The sequence below is a fragment of the Mustela nigripes genome, chromosome 2, assembly GCF_022355385.1.
Source record: "Mustela nigripes isolate SB6536 chromosome 2, MUSNIG.SB6536, whole genome shotgun sequence".
Taxonomy (NCBI): Eukaryota; Metazoa; Chordata; class Mammalia; order Carnivora; family Mustelidae; genus Mustela; species Mustela nigripes.
The window spans coordinates 159,701,453-159,723,145 of NC_081558.1; the positions used below are offsets into that span (position 1 = coordinate 159,701,453).

The 21,693-nt window shown below is 45.2% G+C and overlaps 2 protein-coding genes across 5 annotated transcripts in view; one reads left to right on the forward strand and one right to left on the reverse strand.

The window, feature by feature from the left end:
• CFAP44 (cilia and flagella associated protein 44) overlaps positions 1-11,682 on the forward strand; it is a 153,369-nt gene extending 141,687 nt beyond the window's left edge. The window contains exons 31-35 of the mRNA XM_059391961.1: positions 1,302-1,418; positions 2,433-2,634; positions 6,898-7,058; positions 8,199-8,333; positions 10,971-11,682. Coding sequence (XP_059247944.1) covers positions 1,302-1,418; positions 2,433-2,634; positions 6,898-7,058; positions 8,199-8,333; positions 10,971-11,159 — 804 coding nt within the window. The 3' untranslated portion in view covers positions 11,160-11,682. The remainder of the gene's footprint in view (positions 1-1,301; positions 1,419-2,432; positions 2,635-6,897; positions 7,059-8,198; positions 8,334-10,970) is intronic.
• A 3,311-nt stretch (positions 11,683-14,993) lies between these two features.
• Positions 14,994-21,693, reverse strand: part of BOC (BOC cell adhesion associated, oncogene regulated) — a 67,527-nt gene continuing 60,827 nt past the window's right edge. For 3 of the 4 annotated variants that reach the window (XM_059391965.1, XM_059391963.1, XM_059391962.1), the window contains 7 exons: positions 21,438-21,543; positions 21,006-21,128; positions 18,699-18,920; positions 17,778-18,013; positions 17,492-17,568; positions 16,799-16,992; positions 14,994-15,750 (listed from right to left, as the gene is read on the reverse strand). In XM_059391965.1, coding sequence (XP_059247948.1) covers positions 15,563-15,750; positions 16,799-16,992; positions 17,492-17,568; positions 17,778-18,013; positions 18,699-18,920; positions 21,006-21,128; positions 21,438-21,543 — 1,146 coding nt within the window. In that variant the 3' untranslated portion in view covers positions 14,994-15,562. The remainder of the gene's footprint in view (positions 15,751-16,798; positions 16,993-17,491; positions 17,569-17,777; positions 18,014-18,698; positions 18,921-21,005; positions 21,129-21,437; positions 21,544-21,693) is intronic. The other variant, XM_059391964.1, reaches the window with a different exon arrangement.

The following is a 21,693-nucleotide window of genomic DNA, read 5'->3' on the forward strand; positions in this document are numbered from 1 at the left end:
GGCAGAGGCTTAACCCACTGAGTCACCCAGGGGCCCCTAGGGTTGGTCTTTTTTAGAAAGCTAACCAGGGAACTTAAGTCCTTTTAACATCTCTATTGATATCACCACTGAGCAAATACTAGTGGTAACACCTTCAGGGGCTTACTTCCTTTTTAGGGTCTGGTTATTCTTTGTTAGTCACTGGTGATTATCATAAAAAAGACACCCGACCCCTCCACACCTAGGACAGGGTGGTCCAATTTGTCCCCTTTTCTCTGGTTTCCCCACACCTCTACATTTCTGTGAGACTAATCACATGTATCTCTCCCTATTTAGCCCTGCCTGTCCCTTACTCATTCCTCTGCCTGGAAGAGCAACCCTAATCCTAACCCCAGAGAATGGGACAATGATCTCTCTGGCTGTTTCCTGCTGATACGGGGTGGCAGGCTGTGTGGCAGTTAGACTCTATCTGGGGGTTGGTCCAGAAGCCTGTGGTATGATTCCAGGGGGTCATCATGGGCAGCAAACGGTACATGCATCAGCACATGCAAAAGGAGGAACATGAAACAAGTATTAGATCCAAAATTATGACCACATCCCTTAGATAAGATTCCCAATTACCAATTTTATCAAAGAGATCAGTGGATATCTTGAGCTTATTTAATTGATCACAGATGCCCCCCATTAATTGGGACACCTGGCAGGAGTTCACTGTAATATTAAATAAAACAACACATGTGAGGACATTTTTCACACCCCAGATGGTGTAGCAATAGTAGACAGTCAATAATGGTGTGTTTCTGAGAATTCCTTTCTGACTTCATCCTTTGGCTGAGTGCATTGTGGCTGGAAAGTATCATTAAGACTTCATACTCACAAATATTTTTGGCAGATTGCTTCTTGTAAGTAGAAAATGATTTGGAAAATTCAAATTTTTTAGATGAAAAACATGCTTCATGAGTACCGTAGTTAGTAGTTTTGTTCCTTTAAAGGGCTTTTTCCTTTTGTTTATTGAGGTCATTGATGGCCTAGTGAGATTCCCACCATCCTGACAAAGACATTCCATGCTGAGAGCTGCTTTTCATGCAGAAAATAAAAGGGAGATGAGGACATGCCTTCTGAACTCTTAGTCACGAGACCTTTACTACTCTGGAGACATAGGATTGATTGAGAAAGCAGTGTGGATCGTGACTTAGCAGGAAGAAAATCATACACATTCCTGGGCTACAAACATTCATTTAATTGTAGCCCAACAGAGCAGGTCCTGCTCATCTCCCAATCTATCCCCATTTACCACATTTCACACCTGGGGCTTTCCGCAGGTAAAAGTTGTGGCCGCTAACCTGAATGTAGCAGAGGAGGCCCTGGAGGCTTACCAACGGGAGAAGCAGCAGCGGCTGAACGAACTGCTCGTGGTGATTCCACTCAAGCTCCACCAGGTGATGGGTCTGGAGACTGTGCGCCACCCTGTCCGAGCAGAAGAGCCAGCACACCCAGGCTTTCCCAGAAAAGAATCTTGGGCCACTCGTGGGAAGAAGTGCAACCCTTTGCTGAGGATTCTACCTGAATAATGACACCTCAACTTTTCTTATCCATTCTCAGATTATTGTGAGAGAGTCATAGCCAAACATACATATTTCCTGATGGCCCATTATCACTTCCAAAGCCCAGTTAAGTTTCAGGTCTGAGGAAATGAGCCTAGGACTTAATTTTTTTGAATTTATTTTTTTAGTTTATTTTTATTTTTTTTAGGAGTATCTACTCCCAATGTGAAGCTCAAACTCATGACCCCAAGGTTGAGTCACATGCTCTTCTGACCGAGTCAGCCAGGTGCCCCAGGGAGCTTATGACTTAAGAATGGAATAGCTGGGAAGTTAAAATCTTGGATCTTGTGCACACATCCCTTTGCACACCATCTTCAAATAGAGATGAACTAATCATGCAAGAATTGTCATAAGCTCTGCTTGTTAATGAGGGAGGGCAAGACAAAAGGAAAATATCCTTTCTCTTTCTGCCCTCTTTGTTCATTTCCACACTCATTAGCATTACAGCTTATATTAAGGTGCAGAGATGCATTTCGTACCCCATTTTGTCAAGTGAAGAGAGAAAGCTGTATTTTAGAAGGAAAAGTTTGGATCGGCCTCACATATATTTTGTGTAACCTGACCCAGACTGGTTTGACTTTATGTAGCGATTTGCATAGTACACCCACCGTGAAATGGTGGTTTGTTCCGTGGTGATGCAGCAGATATTAGGCATAGTCTGGGGGAAGATTTGCTGTCTATACAGGGACATGATGTGGCTTATGATCTGAAGGCCACTCCAGCTTTTACCTTACTCAGTGATGGGAATGACAGAGGTCCGAAGGCAATGACCTAAACAAGGACAGAAAAGGAAGTGCTTTCTATGATCTTACATTTAGTTCGATCTTGGTTTTGTTTTGCTTTTGATAGGTAGAGCATGTAGTATTTGGAGAAATTCCTAATGATCTTTCTGGAACCTTGGTCTTTTCTAACCATTCCTTGGGACGCCTGCAAGAACGAATCATACAGCTCCATGAGGAGAATTCCAAGCAGCAAAAACTTAACAAGGAATGTCGGGAGAGGCGCAAACAGCTTATCCGAGAAAAGAGAGAGATGGCAAAAACTATAAGCAGTAAGTAACTCAGTCCTTGCATTATCTAGTACTATCTTGATAAGAGAGGGAATTAACTCTGAAAACAGTAAGTAATCACAGAATCAGAACCACTGAGAGCAAGGAAACACTCTCTTGTCTTAGCTACCATTTCTCCTAAGACCACTGAATTGTCACCCTCTTGTTTTCAAAGACTAAATCCTTTATCGTGGAAACTATTTCTCTTAAGTTTAAAAGGCTTAACACACGATGAAATATAGAGTAACGTAATCTAGGTACTAGCCACCAAGTTTAAGAATTCAAAACAGGGAAGATGCAACTGAACACCCCTTTTTCTAATAGTGTTCCGCAGGACCCTTCCCAGGGTCGGCTGGCAGGTGAGCACACGTGCAGATGTGAGTATCCACACACAACATATAGAATGATTTTGCTTGTTTTTAACTGTAATGTTATTCATATCATTTTGCAGTTCACTTCATTAAACGGATTTTTGATAGGTATCCGTACTACTGTAATTTATTCACTTTATTTTTTTAAAATTTTAACTGCCATGACAATATTCCATTGTAGGACTCTGAGTTGGGTTTTTTTTTTTTTCCTCAATCTTCTGTTGATGGATATTTTGGCTATTTCTAATTTTTCATGATTAAAGAGCTATAGTGAACCTTCTTGTACACATCTCCCTGTGCGTGTGAGAAGGTGAATCCCCAGGACTGGGTGTCTGGGTTGTAGAGGGGTGTTATGCATTTCTGGCAGGCACTCCTGTATATTGCCAAGCTGCCCTCCAACGGGCTTTTACCATTTTATCTCAACCCTCCCCTCAACCACCTGCCACTTCCCTGTCAGTGAGGATGGCCCAGGCTCTATATTCTCAGGAACATTTGATGCTGTCAGACTTCAATATATTTGCCAGCCTGGTGGATGTTAAATTGTATTTCACTGTGGTTTTTATTCATGTGTCCTGGATTCTGGTGAGGTTAAACATCTTCACATACATTTATTTGCCATTTATTTGTGTTTCCCTTTCTGTAACTTGCCTGTTATAAACCTTACCATTTTTTTACTTCTACTTCTTGCTTTCTTATTGATTTTAGGGAGTTCTTACTATAATCTTTTTTTTTTTTAAGATTTTATTTATTTATTTGAGAAAGAGAAGAGAGCACAAGAAAGAGCACACATGAGCAGGGGGAAGGGTAGAGGAAGCAGAATCCCCGCTGAACAGGGAACCTGATGTGGGACTTGATTCCGGGGTCCTGTGGTCATGACCTGAGCTGAAGTTGGACACCCAACCAACTGAGCCACCCAGGCGCCTTATATTCTGCCTTTTAAGGCACTTCAGATTCCTTCTAGTTTGTGACTTGCCTTTTTACTTTGGGGTATAAACATTTAAAATCTTAATATAGTTAATTTTACCAATGTTTATGGCTTGTGCATTGTGTCTGTATATGTCTTGTTTAAGAAATCCTTTCCTGTTTTGAGATCATAAAGATATTTTATCCATAGTTTCCCTATTAGTAGTCTTCTTCATATTAGCATTTTTAATCTATCTGGATTTGTGGTGGATATTATAAGATGCACAGTATAAAGATTACTACCCTTTAAAATACATTTTGAATATTTGGTATTTAGAACAGAAAGTGTACGTTGTGAAGTTTCCAACTTTAAAAACAACAATATTGCCAATACCTTAGTATCTACTTTAATGCCACAGAACTGTACAATTAAAAATGTTTAAAATGATACATTTTATGTTATGTATTTTACCACAATTGAATAAAAAATACATATATTTTAATTTGTAAAAGAAAAAAAATGGGAAGCCAATAGTGGTCAACTAGTCAACCAGTCTAGGTTGCTTGAATTTGTAGAGGCCAGTTTCCAATGAGTATTGATGGTTCTGCCTTCATGGGTGGCTGGAGTATAAAATTAAAAAAAAAATACACATTAACACTGCATGTTTAAATAACACTGATTGGAGACACGCAGTTTTGTCAGGTGTAATCCTTGAGGTTCTAGTGCTTCTCACGTACTTCTCATTCCTCTGGCTTCGATAGACCATGAATGTTGTTTATATCTGAAAGTACTGTTCATTAAATCAAGGAATAAACTAGTGTGAAAACAGAAAGAAGCTTGTTTCAGTTTGGGTAAATTCTAAGTTTGGGAAAATGTGTGAAGATGAAATGAAATATGCAAATTTTTAGAGTGTTAATGGAAATAAAAGGGAATAATTCCATGTGGTATAAGTTTTATTCAGCAACTTTCAGTTCTTTTCCCCACCTGCCCTCAACCCATTTTCTGAAAAGCAAGTTGTGAATCTGGTTGAAGTTCTCCTGATTCTGAAAGTAGAACTAGGAGTAGGTTCCTTTTCTGTAGGCCAGAGAACAAAGGCTTAGCAGTGATGAGAAACACCACAGTTGGCTTTTTGTTGCCTTCCTCCCTTGACAGACTCAGTAAACAAAAAGGAGAGTCTAGAACATGGTGGTGAGAAGTGGTAAGTTTACTTCATTTCAAGGAGAACACAGCTCTTGGCCACGGAGAAGGCATGTGGTAAAAATATTCCAGAAGGCTTTATGTCCCCTGTAAACTCTAGTTGGCCTCATCAAATCAGGAGAAGGGCATGAGGCTGGCTCCACAGGGGGAATGGCAAGAACCAGAGTCCACATCCTAGTACATGAGGCTGTCATGGCAGAGGGCACTAGCTGGAGAGAGTCTCAAGGTTCTTACTGAGGCCAAGCAGGCAGCCACAGGCTAGTACACATGTGCAAATAATCTAAGCATCATGTGGTTTTTGCATCACTGATTATCACAGCTGCTACATTACACAAGTCCATGGGTTCTATGTTCATATCAAATACACATGAACAGCCCCTCCTGGATCACGCACAATGGCAGTCATGTCAGTTGTATCATTATATTCAACCATAACCAGATACAAACCTGCACACCATTGCGGAACTCTATCATCTTCTGATACCTTAGGGCCTTCAAGACTTCACTTAGGGGGCAGTCCAGTGATCAAGAAAGTCTTGTTACAAGATTATATTTTCTTGGGGAGTCAGACTCCACATACGGAATAATCCCCAGAAGTTCCACTGTTCTCATGTTGAGGAAAGACAGTGAACAAAAGTAAGATATATTGTAATGCATGTTAGATGGAGATCATTGCTAAGAAGAAAAATCAAGAAGGGAGGGAAAGGAGAGTGCTCAGGTCTGTAGGAGCCACGAACAGCTCCCTGGAGAGGTGGCTTACTGGTAAAGTGTGGTTTTCCCTGGTTAGAGGACGATGACCTGCTCTTGGTTACCCCTTCAGAACTGAGTGTATTGGAAATGATTCTTATAACTTGATTTTAGAAAATGGGCGGGGGTGCCAGGGTGGCTCAGCCGGTTAGGTGTCTGACTTCAGGTCAGGTCATGATTCCAGGGTCCTGGGATGGAGCCCCACATTGGGCTCCCTGCTCAGTGGGGAGCCTCCTTCTCCCTCCCCTCAACCATTCCCCCTGTTTATGCACTCTCTCTCTTTCTCCATCAAATAAATAGAATCTTAAAAAATAGAAGAAGGTGGGTGAGAGGGAGCCATGTGGCTATTTGGGGAAGAACATTGTAGTCCATGGGAACTGAGATGAGAGTGAGCCTGGATTGTTTGAGACTCAGACTTTATTTTTTTTTTAAAGATTTCATTTATTTATTTGACAGAGAGAGATCACAAGTAGGCAGAGAGGCAGGCAGAGAGAGAGAGGAGGAAGCAGGCTCCCTGCTGAGCAGAGAGCCCGATGTGGGACTCGATCCCAGGACCCTGAGATCATGACCTGAGCCGAAGGCAGCGGCTTAACCCACTGAGCCACCCAGGCGCCCGAGACTCAGACTTTAGTTTTTACTTGGAGTATGATGGAAACTTCCTCTAAGTGCCTGCTTGTTCTTGACACTAGATGCTTAGAGATCAGTCGTTTAAAAAAAAAAAAAAAAAACAAACCTGAAGAGTTCCTTGTCCAGCTGGGGCCCTTGACAGTGTGAGGAGGGCCACAGCAGAGGGTGGAAACAGCTGGGGGAAAACGGAGTCTGCTTTATGCAGGGTTTTCAAGTAGACGAAAAGACAGCACAGGATTGGGCATTTTAAGTGAGGAAAAGAGCAGTGAAGAGTCATAGAGGAAAAGCCAACTGGTAACATAAAATCTTTTACCATCCTCTTGCAAAAGCTGTTCTTCGGAAAGTTGTTGCTACCAGTATTGTTCATTTAATAACAGTGGGGACCATTGAACACACTAAGACAGTGATGTCTTCTTTTAGAAATGGAAGAAACAGTCCATCAACTAATGATCAGCAAGTTTGGCCGTGTGATAGACCTAGAAGCCCTTCAGACACTTTCTGTGAACACAACGCTTGAAGAGCTAAAGATCAAAAAACTTCGAAAGGAGCTAACAAATGCAAAGGAAATGAAGATGTGGGAGGTACGGCCGAGAGGACAGGTGACCCACCTTGGCTGAATGTGGGTCAAGGCAAGAAATGCTATCAGTGGTTCTTGAGTAGCATCTGAGTAGCCAGAGACAAGTCTGTGGGCCCCCCTCGGCTCCCCCATGATCTTAAGCCTGTCTCTGCATCCTGACCATTCACTTGTTTGGAAGGACTTGCCTGTCTTGGGGTGAAAGCAGCAGCATAGGTTTTGGGGTCCTGGGTACGTGGAAATATGACAAAATGGAATGGACGATGACCAAGATTCCATTTTGAGGTTTCCATTAGTGTGAGATAAATGCTCTGACATTGCTAGAGATGGAGCCGCTGTGCTTTGAGGATCCCAGTTGTAGTTCTCCCTATAGCTGTTACATGCCCTTTGGATCTGGAAATTAGAAAACATCTCTAAGTAATAGATTCTATAACCAGTTTGGACTATTTAGCTGGTGGGGTCTTAGAAGATGTTACTGCCTACATTGTTCCCTGAGCTGTGAGAGGAGGCAGTGCCCCAACTGTAGCTAGATTCAAAGACAGGAACTTGTATAAAGATTTTATAAGCCCCCCAAGTCCTTAAGACTTCTCCAGTTTCCTATCTTAGCTCATCAGTAGACAGGGCAGGAAAAGAGGTTCCTAATGTCATCTTGTCTTGTCTTTGCTTATCCAAGATTTTCAGGGGAATTCTGGAGATAATATGTGCAATCTAAAATAATTTTTGGAACAGTAAAAAACAAAGGAAAGCCATTTAGGAGATGTATGGCCATGCAAGCTGGCTACTTGAGGATCTTGGGCCAAGACTAGGGAAAGAAAAATATATGAAAGTCTGCTGCTTAAATTAATACTCTTCCTTTTAGTAATGAATAGCGCACTCAGTATGCATACTGATCTTATTCTTCAATAGTGAAGTGATACCCATGTCTATCTTTTTTACCTCCTTGTATCTTTGAGCATACCCACATTCTTCTTTTCTCTAATTGAGCCAGGGCCAATGCAGCTGGCTCTGGTTGCATTTTCGTAGCGATTTCCGATTGTGTTTTTTTCATATGCATATTTGCTGGATGGTTTTGATCAAATCTGAGCATGTATTTTTCTGTTTCCTCTCTTACTCACTTAACCCATTTTATATCCTCCCACCCTGGCAGGAAAAGATTGCTCAGGTGCGATGGGAGTTGATGATGAAGACAAAAGAACACACCAAAAAGCTTCATCAGATGAACGATTTATGTATTGAAAAGAAGAAACTTGATTCTCGGTTGAATACACTACAGAACCAGCAGGTATGTTCCTTTCCTTCAGACCCTTTATCAGAGTTGGGGAAGCTCTGTGAAAGTAGTTATTCATAAGAATGTCAAGTGCTGGCATTTACACAAACCTTGATCTTGGACCATTTACAGTCCACCTGGGTCCCTGAGGATATGAAGTTGCTGGGACCTACTTAAAGGTGAGCCTGAGGGATTAGCTTTACTGTATGTCTTTTGAGTGCCATGAGTTTACATATGTACTAATCTATGGGGTTTGCCTTAGTCCCAGTGAGGTAAGGTTATTAGGTACAAATGACACCAAAATAATCTCTAAATTTATAACAAATACCCATTTCCAATATGTGTTTATTTCATTTGATTTAAGGTGGGTATCTTTTTAATTGTGGGATCTCCTATTACTTTATTAAAACACTTGTTATTTTTATGGCTTTCAACTTGTTCTTTTAAATCAACTTGTTCTTATATAAGGTTTATTGAGCCTGACATAATACTTAGTACATAGTATATGGTGGACAGTGTATTTCATACAGGTTCACCTGATTCAAGGTTCACCTAGGTGAGTGTCCTCTAGGAACCTCTAGGAACCTAACACATATGTGACATGTTTTAAAATACAGTAGTATCTGCAAAAATGCCCATTGTTTCCCTTGGTTTTCTTTAAGCATCCTGGAAATGGTCTAAGCCAGGGGTTCTCAAAGTGTGGTCCCCTGAAAAACACCATCAGCATCACCTGGAGAATTTATTAGAAATGCAAATTATCAGGCACCACCCACAGATCTACTGAATCAGCAGCTCTGGGAGAGGGGCCCAGCCAGGTACTCTAACAGGCCTTCCAGAAGATTCTGAGGCATGCTAGAGTTCAAGAATCACCTAAGCACAGAAAGAATGAATAAGAGGAATTGGGAAGTTTATCATTGGAAATTCCATATGAAAGGATAGTAGAAATCTGAGTATCAAGGGCCCTTTATCCACTGAAGAATTTTTGAGTGATGAGTCAGGATAGTGTCCAGGAGGTTAATGCCTAAACACGATTTTCATATAATCAGTTATAAACCCTTGTTGATTTTATGTGCTTTGATAAGTCCAGATATATTGGAGAAAAGAGTCTGAAGAGTTTGAGTAGATCAGTTGAATGGGGAAGAAAATTAATAGTGTATGTCTCTTTACATAGCAGATCCTTCCATGCCTATCTTTACATAGGTAATTTTTATGGTATTAAAGTAATATATTTTCATGTATAGTCTCTTTACATGGAATATCTCATACTACAATTCTCAAAACAGTACTTTCCAAAGCTCAGAGTAGTTAAGTAACTACTGCAGAGGTCATGCATGGAGCTGAGTTTTTAAACCAGGGTCTGTCCACTTCCAAAGCTGACTCCATTGCTATTATTCTTCCAGCAATCTAGGCATGCATTGGGATATAGGTGGCAAGAACAAAAAGGGATCAGACATTTCAAAGTAAGAATAGCCAAACTTTGGGTATGGTAAGGAAAATGAGGGCAAGTTATGGTGACTTCGAAGTGAGCAGCTGGAGTGATGCCATGAGCTGAGGCCTGGGCTTAGCTACAAGTAGCCAAAAGCCTTGTGGAGAGGAGCTTAAACAAACAAAGGTCATTTTCCTCACTTAACAAGAGGTCTGGAGGTGATGACTGAGGGTTTCAAACTGAGTGGGCCTGTGATGCCAGGGCCAATAGTTCTCTGATTGTCTCAGTGATTCTTTGAAGTTTCCTTCAAAGTCACATGACAACTGCCTGACCTCTAAGGACAGAATGGATACTACATAAGTGTCACCTTCTTCCCTTTAATGTGCTTTCAAAGCTTATTGAGCTTATACTTAAGAACCATGCTCTAGGATGGGTGCTACGGAGGGTGGTGAGATGTTCCTGAGATCTAGCTCTTAAAGGCACCAGATCTTGCAAGAAAGATCTCACATAGGCAGCTAGGTTGAACCGTATGAAATGGCTACTTTTTCAACCTAAAAAATCAGATATAAATTTTAATGGTTCAATGTTCTGGAAGAACACAAAGCAGGAAATCCTAATCTAGTCCACGGACAAAGGCTTTAAAAATAATTTCTGGAGGCGCCTGGGTGGCTCAGTTGTTAAGCGTCTGCCTTTAGCTCAGGTCATGGTCCAAGGCTCCTGGGATTGTATCCCACATGGGGCTCCCTGGTCAGTAGGAAGCCTGCTTCTCCCTCTCCCACTCCTCTTGCTTGTGTTCTCTCTCTCACTGTCGCTGTCAAATAAATAAAATTAAAACAACAACAACGTAATGTCTGAAGCATAGCAGAATTTGACTGGACAAGGGAAGGAGTCAGATGAGGAAATAGAGATTTCCTTTTTGGGAAACAAAATAGGGGCTGTATAGAGAAAGGGGGGTGGGTACCCCATCCTTTATGGCTTCACTGCTGAGCTCTCTACAGTAGGAATGACAGAGTGCTCACTTAATGGGATTTTCATTTTAAGAGTTACTCATTAGGCCAGGGAGGCACATTTCTAATGGTGGGATTTCAGTGGAAGAATTGAAGGCCCCTTAAAATAAGGAGCAATGGGTATTTAAACTGACAGTAAGATTAGCACTAACATAAAAATGGGGAATTTTTTCACATTCCATGTGATGCTTAAAGCAGGGAGGTATTTTCTTTCAACAGGGCAATGCCTTCCAGGGCCCTCGGAAAGCAGACATTGTGGCAAGACAGAAGGTCACCGAATTGATCCAGCTGCAGGCAGAAAGGATTTCCGCCTTAAAGGAAGAGATTGCTCTCTTGCGTAAGAAAGGTGGCCTTATCCTCCCACCCATTCAGCCTCCGCAAGGGGAGATGAAGCCCATGGGCCTTTAAGTTTGCTTTTTTCCTCAAATCCATCCAAGATTTCCGACATACGACTTACCAGAAGTCTGTTTCCATGCTGGCTGCAATAGTCCTATTATTTTAAAGTGAATTTGTTTAAAAGTCTAAGACCAGATCTAGTCATATAGTATTAATAACTCTTCTCTAATGTGGTTATCTTAGAATGGACTCTAGCCCCCAACATCTATTTCCCTTTGAACTGAACCATTTTAGATCTGTTTGGAACCCAATGGACTGAATATGGAGCCTCAGAAGGCTGTATGTATCGCAAAACTTCAAGAAAGCACCGGCAATATATCTTGTAGGAAATTTGTCTCTTGCTTATCTGAATTTTTAGCCGTTGGCAGGAAAAACTAGCAAGCTGTGAGAAAACTTGCTTCTTTCCTTCCTTGGAAAATAAACTGATATTCAGTGTTTTCTGAGAGAACAAAAAAACAAAAGCATGAGCTATTCTGCCAGCAGTATCTTCGAATGAGATGCAAATCAGAATTCTGACATTGTGGACTTCACAGAGCAGTTATTTGAGGGCTCAGGCTGCAGGAAATGCAGACAGAGTGGTTAGCTTGGGACTGGCAGAAAGCAGACTACCAGCTTCCTGCTCAGCCCTGGCTGCGCAGTCCTCAGCTCTGAATGGAGCAGGAGTGTGTTTTGCAAAATGGTCAACAAGGCGGCTTTTCTCTGAAGCTGTTTGCAGCTCTACCGGTGTTCTAAGTATTCCCACAGTTTTTCATGCCCTCTGCATTTTCTTTTGGGTTCTAGTGGAGTCACTTGCTGTTTTTGATGTAGATCCCTAAGTCTTGATAGGTTATATCACTCTGAGAGACTGTCTCTAATCATCACTTTTGATTGTGCCTAACATTTTAAACCAACTTGATTGTCCTTTTTGTTTGGGGGTAAGCAGTGACGGGAAGTCATGGCTGATGGCTGTGCCCATTTGGGAATGATCTCCCTGCTATTTGGATCCCTGTTAGTAACAGAGCTCAGCACGTTAGGTTCAGAGCTCTATGGGTCCATATATATGAATGAGCTTCTCTACTGAGCTGTCCCAGAGTAGAAGTCCGTCATGGAGAAGGAAAGGTGAGGAAGGCAATGTTACTTCAACGTAGAACATGACCCAGCAGCATCGTCTTCCTAACCTGTGACTAGCCTGATGACCTGTCTCTCCACAGGAGATAGGACTTGCTTCCTTTCAAAGATGTTTTCCTGTTCCTATTTAAGAGAACTGAATAATTTGTGCCCATTAGTTTAAATACTCTGGTGAAGTAGCTTCTCTGCTGGAGACACCTGCTATCACTTTCTTGTATGCCCTAAACTTGTGTGCCCTTCAAGGTTTTTGTGCTAGTTGTAGCTCTGAGAGTTTTACTTATTGCTACACGAAGGTCCCCCAAACATTGCTTAACACAGCAGGCCTTTATCTCACCCAGGTTCCTGAGAGCAGCTGAGCTGGCTGCTTTGGGCTCAGAGTCTCTCACAAGGTTATGGTCAAGCTGGGAGTTGGGGCCACAGCCCTATGAGGCTTGGCTGGAGGAGCTGGAAGGGCAACTTTCAGACGCACTCACTTAGCTGTTTGGCAGGAGGCTTCCGTTCCTCGCTGGCTGCCTATCACATTGAGCAACTGCCAGGAGAAAGGGGTTGGTCTCCAGGGAGACACCATTCCCTAGATGGTGGTGAGAGCCAGGGGAAGTTACGTAATCTTCCTGGGCTTCATTTTATTATCTGACAAATGAAGGTTTTGGATAAGCTCTCTTTCCCATTCTGAAATTCTGTGATTCTAACTATAGCAGGAATGACTTTAGAGTCTATGGAAGAGCCATGGCAAAGATACCCTGAATTTTTCAACTCTGTAACCGATCAGGGTTATTTTTTTTCTCCCCAAATTGAACTAAATCACCACTCACATCCACAATAAATAGGCCTTCATCCTCTAGGTCTGATAATCTAGTTAATACTCAGTTTTTTATTTTGAATTGGACAAGACCTAGAACTAGCTTTAGTTTCATTTCTACTTGATTCCAGACTTAGTCTTAATCTGTCCTTAAGTATAGTCTCAGAGTCTTTGGGAAGTTCAGCTTTAGACAGAAGGAGACCACTAGGGCTCGGCTTTGGCAGGGGATAACTTTCCATTCACCCCTACTTCCCTGATCAGACTATTCTCTGCCTCTGGCTGTGTCTCAGAGAAAGCCGCCTTACTTCCGAGAGTGAGGCCAAAATCCATCCACACGTTACCTCTGGGTCAACTGCTAACGTAATGTGGCTATTTTGAACCCTTTCCCACAGTATCCTCAAAACCCAACACTAGAAGAAAAAGCAGCTGCTAAGTGAAGCCCCTGTGTCACAGTTGCTCACTGTTGCCAAATCCGGCTGTCCTGTCCTGGAGAACTGCTGCCTAGAGAGGGCTCTGGGCCTGAGCTGGGCTCTGCACCCTCTGTAGCGCCTGCGCAGTAGGTCTTACTAAGTCCTTGCCGGCTGAATCAGTCTTTTAAAAAGGACTATAATAATTACTCGGAATCTAAAGAAATAGAAAATACAATGAAATTGAGTATCTAAGCTGCTTAATTTTCTAGGCTAAAATTTAGAGGCCTGATAACTTTTGTCATTTCCCACAATTGACTAAAGTAAATATGCGTATTTATCTCATTTAGTGTGCCTTAGAAGTGATTTTTTCTTTCCTAGTTTTTTTCTTCTTTTTTTGAGAGCAAAAACCACTCAATATTGTTATGGCTCCAGGGCTGTGCAGAAAGCAATTTTACATATCACATCCTTAAAAGTTCACCAAAATTGACTTTGACAACTGCCTGGGGTCATCAAGGAGCAAGAAAAACTAATAAAATTTAAAGCCAGTGGGCTAGAGGTGAGTTACAGCCCGGCTCTGAGAGGCCCTGGATTAGCTGAGTGAAGACTGAGAGTATTGGCCCGGTCCTACTCTTGGAAGTGACTTTCGGGCCCACAGTGCAGGGTCGTGGCTCAAGTCACAACTTATTTCTTCTATCATTTCCATGTTCCTTAAAGTCCTTCATTTTATTTCTTAAGATGTTTTTTAAATACAACTTTTCTGAAGATCATGTCACTTCTCGCTGAGAATGCTTTTTCCAGTTTAGCTGTTGGACAGAAAAACATGGGACCAAGGTAAGCCCAGGCCCGGTGTCCCTTCCGGCCAGTAGAGGGCGCACTTGTCCGAGAGGCTGGTTTCTCCCCGGTGTGACTAGGGTGGGCAAGTCTGGCCCCAGGACTCCTACCCAGATGGACAGCCTTAGGCGCCCTGCATCTGTCACTCACCTTTGCTGAAGCCCAGCACACAGATTTCCCTCCTGAGAACGGCTGAGCATTAGGGCTTTCCGTGCAAGGCTTCAGCCTCCAGCTAGTGCCAGTTGCACGCATGAAGGTTGATCCTGTGGCTGTATGGACGTAAGTAAGTGTTGATTTTAAACAACTAATGATTCAACTCCTCTGGCAATGTCGGTCTATCTTTGGAAAGAAGGAAAGTTGAGTTTTATCAGGCACCACAGGTGCAGCCTAGCACTTAACTAAATGGCATTCTGGAGAAAATACTCCATCATCCACACCTATCTGGGTGACCAAAGCTTTGCCTCAAGTCCATTCAGTTAGAGACCTGCAATTCTGCTGCTTTAACTGCTTCACACTGTCTCCCTCTCGGACTAAACAGTTACTAACACAATACTTAAAAAGACAAAGAATTAGACATCTGCTACCTTTCCCAGCTCTCAAACTCTTGCCAGAGCTGAGATGTCACAAGTGGAGATTTTCTTCAAATACTTGAACTGAATCCTAACATCTAAAGAGGATGCTGACTCATCCGTGACTAAGTTGAAGGTTACAGGGAGGACTAAACATTTATTTAGAAGTTAGTTACAGTGTTTGTTTTTACAGAGATAGGTTGCCACAGATTATTGATTCTGGAAGGCTTGTTAATGCTTATAGAACAATACACATCTTAGTCTGTGCTCATCAGCATCTTCTGAAAAGGTCTCCTGCAGTACCCGGTCCAGCCGTCTTCACGAGCAGCTCCAGCCTGTGACACTGGGGCCCTTGCTTTGCCCTCATCGTTGTTGCAGACCATGTGCCTAAGACTCTTCCTCTCAGCAGCTTCTCTGGGGGCCTCGTGCGGCCTCCTGGGCAGCGGCAGAGGTGTCTGGTGAAGGGCTGCCTCCGTAGTCTGTGTTACTCTTGCCAGGTGGAATCCTGTTATCAGGGCATCTTTGATTTCCCCCTCATACCTCAATGGGTAGGATTCTCTGTGTCTCTCCAGAATTATAAAAACACATATACATTTATTTACAAGTGCATAAATATATAAATATGGCTATTATAGAAAAATAAATACCAATTTTTTCTCTTTTTAAAAACAATAGTCTTTCTGGGATATTGGTTTCTGCCTATATTGTAGGAGGTGGTGTTTCAAAAGCTACATGCACCGGTGGGCTGGGGGAGAGCCGCATCCCAAGTTCCTGCCCGATGTAGGCCCCGGCGGGGTGCTGGGAACACCAGTCTCCTCCACCCACTTGGCAGGAGTTAGGACTGTCCACCTCTTCAACTGGTACAAGGCCCAAGCAGCACGGGGGCCCTGAAGGGAGAGAAAAATGGGAAACATGAAAATCCAGACTGACCAGGAACCGTTGCTCAGTGGTACTGGGTCAGTCTCTGTGATGGGAGTTGGTTACATTGGCCCTAAAAGAGAGGCAGAAACACATTAACTATGGCAAGGGCATTTCTGATTTAAGGTCTCAGAGACCTGCGGGGGCCACTTGTTTACCCATGTCTCACCTACACATTTCAGCGATGGAATCCCAGAGACTCTTAAGCACTAAGCCTATACCCTGGGGCAAATGAAGTCAGCTGAGCCCATGAAATGTGGAAGAAAGCACTGTTCTTCCCAGATATAAGCTGCTAGTCTACCCCTCTGGTACGATTTCTCTGGGCATAACCATCCCAGCCCAGATGGAGTTCAGTTTTGATGATGCTCTGGTCTGGCTCTAGGAGGTCCCTGTCTTAGAATTTTATCTCCCAGAGACAGAGTCTAGGATCTGCATGAGAATGGACAATTCATGCCATGGAATCTAAGAAGCATTAGCCAGTTGTCTGTAACAGCCTGTGCCCCAAGTAAGCGTCCGCTGATTTCCAAGAGCCGGGCACGAAAGAGGACTATGGGGTGGGCAGCGTGCACTGAGGCCCCTGGAGCTAAGGTTCTGTGGGAGCAGAGTTAGGATGATGATGTGAGACTCGGCTGCTTAATGACTGATATCATCCCACCCCTTAATTAAGAGACAAGACCCAACAAAGCAAGGTATTTGGGATGATCAGACAATGCCTCTTGGTGTGATGAGAAGTGGCCGGAATTTGTGAATGGTTTTAAAATGCCAAGACCAAAAGGGCTTCTTTCTCTGAAATGGGGATTTGTCCTCTTAGTCTTTGAGGACACAGCTTGCCCTGTAGAGCCGGCCTCACCTGGTTCACCACAACAGGCTCACTCCCTGTCCCTCCCCTAGAAGAGCTGTTGGATGGCTCTTAACACCACCTTTGAAGACTGTTCTCTAGGCCTATGCGGGGCTGTGGACACCTAGTTCATGTCATCCCCAGCCTGTGCAATTTCCCACTCTGCCCCTCGCACCAACCTCGGTGAAAAAGAGGGTCCCGGGCTGCTTCCAGCCCAGGACCCTGGGTTACGTTCCTCATGCCTGACTGGCCTGTGGCAGTAGGCTGCTCCTGGAGACGGCGGCAGTCTTGGTGGGGCTGGAGCAGCTGGTGAGTTGAGTCATCAGGCAGCGTATATAAGAAAGAGCCCTCATCTGGGCTAGACTGGGGACCCCTGCAGGCACGAGACCAGATGGAAAAGTGAGGTGGAGGCAGAGTGTGCCTGTATCCCCACTGCCCTGGCTGCTTCCATGTCTGAGGGCATCAGAGCTGGTCAGGGCTCAGACGGGGCAGGGACAGCTCCCCTTTGAACACTGAGAGTTCACCACTTCTGTGGGTAATTCTAGTCTATTTCCATTTTATGCCATGTAAATGCTGAGTGCATGAAAGGATATGCAGTCAGGTGTCTAGGGGCCTGTGGACAGAGCCAGTTGTATGTGGCTGCTATGGCCAGCCAAGTGAGGGAAGGACTTCTGACAGGCCAACCCATGCCCCAAAGCGGGAAGGGCATTGTAACTGCAAACACAACACCTCCTCAGGAGACGAGTCTGGTGGAGCAGGTTGTCAGACATGCCCCCCTCCCTGACTCCCCTTAGTGACTGAGATTGGGTCTGAGGAGCTAATGAGAAAGCAAGTTCTGAAGCAGAAGCTGTGGATGGGAGAGGCCCGGTTACCTGGGACTTTGGTGACTGGGGGGGTCATATCCAGTGCCAAGAATGGTTGGCTTCAGCAGGCTGCTGGTGTCCTCTTGCTGCTCAAAGGAGAGAGTAACAAAAAGGTCACATCAGAGTCCATGTAACTTTCCTGTTTGGTGTTCAAGAGAATGAACTGTTCCTGACGAAAGAGGGCCAGACCCAGTAGCCCGGGATTAGAGGCGAGAAGGGAAAACGCCCCAGGAGGCAGCCCGACTCCCCTGTGCTAGCCGACACCCATGTGCTCACGTTCCCCGGGTGACGTTACCTGCTGAGGCACCCCTGGGCAGTGCTGTTGAGGTTTCACACCTGGGTAGCCTGTGGCAGCTGCAGGGCAGCCCCTGTTCACATGGATCCCACTGGCACAGGCCCGTCTACTGGGGCCACTGAGACAGGGCTGCCCATTGGCCTGGTGGCCTGGGAGTCCTCCTAGTGGTACCATGGTGTACTGGCAGGAGGAGGACAGAAAGGCACTTCGAGGAAAACCCAGGTCTGTGGTATGTTCTGCAAGGACAGAAGGACAGAGGTATGCTTAGGCCAAGGAGGCCCAGGGCAGCTTCAATACCATAGAAATCGCAGAAAACTTCTGACTGCACAGGTACGCAGGGAGCGGACACTGCCCCAGGGATGAGAACACTCGCTCAGAATATTCCTGCAGTCACCCACTTCTAACATCTGGACTCATCTACAGTGGGGAGAAGGGGGAGGAGATACAGCAGCACAGGTCTGGGGGGAAGAAGTTGTGAGCCCGCAGAAGAAGCAATGTTTAAATGAGACAAGTTGCCCAGATGTGTTGCCATTTGAAGCAGAAATAGGTGGTAATAGGCGAAGAGGGGGAGCTCAAGGCATCTGCAAACCAAAGAATCAGTTGGTTGGGGGGGGGGGGGTTCACGTTCAACATGAACTTGTGGTCAGAGCAGCAGCTTCAGACATGAAAAAGAGTTGAAACCAGATAAGTACTGAGTTCCAGAGACGCAGAGAGGACAGGCCCTTTCCACTGCATACTTTCTATCTGCCAAGGTCAGGTACTGAGAGGAAAGGGCCCAGGCTTGGCATATTTTTATCTCTCTGAGCCCTGTGGGACACCAGGAGCTCACACTTTTCTGAATGTGAAGGGAGCCTCCTCCCTTCCCGAGGCTCCTTCCCTGAGGTGCTGGGGCAGGGGGTGGGGAGGTGGTTACTCACTCACTTTGCTTAGACCAGGCCCTCCACAAACAGAAGGGGATGAAGGCGACAATGATGAGGACGATGGAGCCTAGGACGACCCCAACAATCAGGTAGGGCAGGTCGCTGGAGCGCGCCACCATGGCCCCAGTGCCCATGGGCCGCTCTGCAGTTTCTGGGGGTGGCAGCTGAGGTGGGGCCAGAGTTAGGGGTGGGAGCCGACCGGGCTGACCAGAAGACTTCCGAGCTGTAATTGTGGACAAAACTCACTTCACCATCATTTGATATTTCCCTCACAACAAAAAACAGCACCAGCAATAAACCGGATTCCATGGGAGTAGGAAATGGGGCCAAACTCACAAGGCCGTGCCTCAGAACTCTGTATCAGATGAGTGTGGTGTCCAAGCTCAGCATGAAACTGGCCTCTGATGGGAGATTTGGTATTGCTGAAGAGAATGCGGCCTTCTATTTCAATATACAACCTGAGCTATTTGTGGGCCAAGCACTAGTGTCAGACTGGGTCTTCTGGGCAGGAGAGGTGTAGGGTTTTTCTCAAGAGAAGAGCCAGTGAGCTTCGGGAAGAAAATCTTGGGAATGGCCGAATTTACCCATGGATTTGCTATTCCCGGGCAGATAAGGGATGCAAAATCCTGGTCTCAGTCTGGCTGCAGAGCAGGGAGATGGAGGCAGGGGGACTCTCTAGGACGGACAGTAACTGGGAAACACCAAGTCTCTGACAAGATGGCAACTTGTCCTCTGGATCATGTGGTAGCAGGCTGGGTCTGACTCGTGAACTCCCCCTCACAGCGTCCTCCTCTCGACTCTGACAGCACACCTGGTGATTTCTACTACCTCTCTGCGGGCTGTTGCTTGTGTTTTTCTGTTTTTTCCTCAGAACTGGAAGCCCTCCTTGTCCCTCTCAGGCCACACTCTCCATACTCTGTCCTGTGTCCTGATGGCTGCCAAGTCCCTGTGCCCGGGGCCCTCCCCAACCAGGGGATCTGCTTCTCTCTCAGAGGCTCAGAAGAACCAGCCCCAGGAAGTCTCCGAGTGGCTTCCCCTTGTCCCTTCTTTGTGCCGGGCTCTGCTTCTCTTCTGGCTTCCCCATTTCAATAAACGGCAACGTTATCCACGCACACTGTGCTAGACACGTCATGGTTCATTTCACTTTGAACTCCCCTTAGTCCCCCCTGGCCCCAAAGTGCGAGTGGTCCCTGGTCCTACCCACATGACCTCAGGACAGACTCTAACTCAATCCTCTCTTCGCCTGTACTTTACAGCGCCGCACTCTCCCCCACAGCAGCCCACACCTGCAGGGATGCCCGTTAGCTCTCTCGACCTCACAGAGTCCTCCATGATCCAATGCCCCGGATCACCTGGGCCCTTCCCTGAGCACTCCCTCTCTCGTCCTCCTCCTAGATGCCATACCCTCTCGTCACCTGGCAGTATGCAGGCTGGCCCTGCCCCTCAGACTAGTCCCGCTCTGTCCAGCCTGAGGATTCAAGCCTCCCGGCCCAGTGTGAAGCCTCTGCTCTTTGCCCCGGGCACTCCCTGTGTCACTGGCTGCAGGACTTGTGGCCACACAGTATCTGCCCTCTCCCTTCACTGCACAGGCTGGAAGCCAGCAGGGAGTGCACACAGGAGGCACTGGGCATTTGTTGAATAGGGGAAGGAAAGCAGTGCAAAGCTAGAGGACAATGTTGCCAATGTTGGGAAAATGGATTCTTTTCTTGTCTCCATTCCTACTCCTTTGTGATCCTCTTCTGATTCTGTTTTTTGCAATATCCCTGCGTTATATATTTTCTGTATTTGCAAAATTGAGACGGTGGTATCTCTCCACTCGACCAATGTGCAAATATTAACAAATTATTATGTGGAGATGTTTAACATGTTTCAGTGCAGAGAAAGAATCCTCGCCTGTAGTTAGATGAACTTGGCCCAAGGTGAGCTCCACCCCTAACTGGCTAAGTGAACTTGTTCAGTTTCTTTCCTAGCTAATGGCGTTGTAGTTAAATTTAGTAAACCAACAACATAAGTACCAAATGTTATAGGACTATAGTGTTTATAGAACGTTCTGACCTTAAGGGTGGGTATTGAGCTCCTCTTGTATGAGTTAATTCCCCAGTTCCTTGAAGCCATCAGGATGGCAGCCCTATTCATACTTGAGGCCCAGGCAAATGAACAGAAGGGTTAAAAGTGATAACATTTAGGAGTACTTAGAAAATAAGGAGTCTTCATGAGGAAGAGCTACCAGCCTGTCACATGCAACAGAGACTTGGTCCTAGCTGGCTAGAAATAGCAAGAGGGGAGCAGAGCGCCTAAAGAGAATCACCTTTGGTTTCACAGATCATCACATTGCTGAACTCACTCTCCCCACCCTCGTTGAAGCACTGCATCTTGATGTCGTAGGAGGTCTCGGGCTGCAGGTGGCTGATGGAGTGCCAGTATCGGTCCCCTGGAAAAGATGGCCAGAAAGTCACATGTAGTGCTGGGCATCTGGTCTGCCTGGAACCAGTCACGGTCAGACTCAGACAGGGGTGTGTGTCTGGGCTGGTGCTGTGAAGGCAGCAGGGCACCCTGGGGCAGAGGAGCTCCGGAGGAAAGGAAGCACGTGGGCTGATGATCTCGATGACCCCAGGTGTGGCACGGGTCCATGATATGTGCACAGATGCTCTGTGTCCCACCAGCCCAGGTTTTATACTTGCAGCAGCACAGAAGCCCCCCTGCCACCAGAGAAAACTGTCTCACCCAAAGTGCTTCTTACCTTCCACCATATCCTTCTTGTAGTCACTATCATTGTCACTGTCTGTGGGTCGATAATAGATATAAAAGCCATGGATTGGGGTGTTGTTGTTACTTGCTGGAATATACTACAGGGAATAGAGAAAAAACGAGCTGACCAGGGATCAGAGACCTCATGTGAATAGAAATTTTAGTCCAGCCTAGAGTTTAAAAATTCACCGAGGGAGCCTGGAAAATACTTCTGCTGATATCTCCAAGGCTTTCTGGGGGAAGGCTGT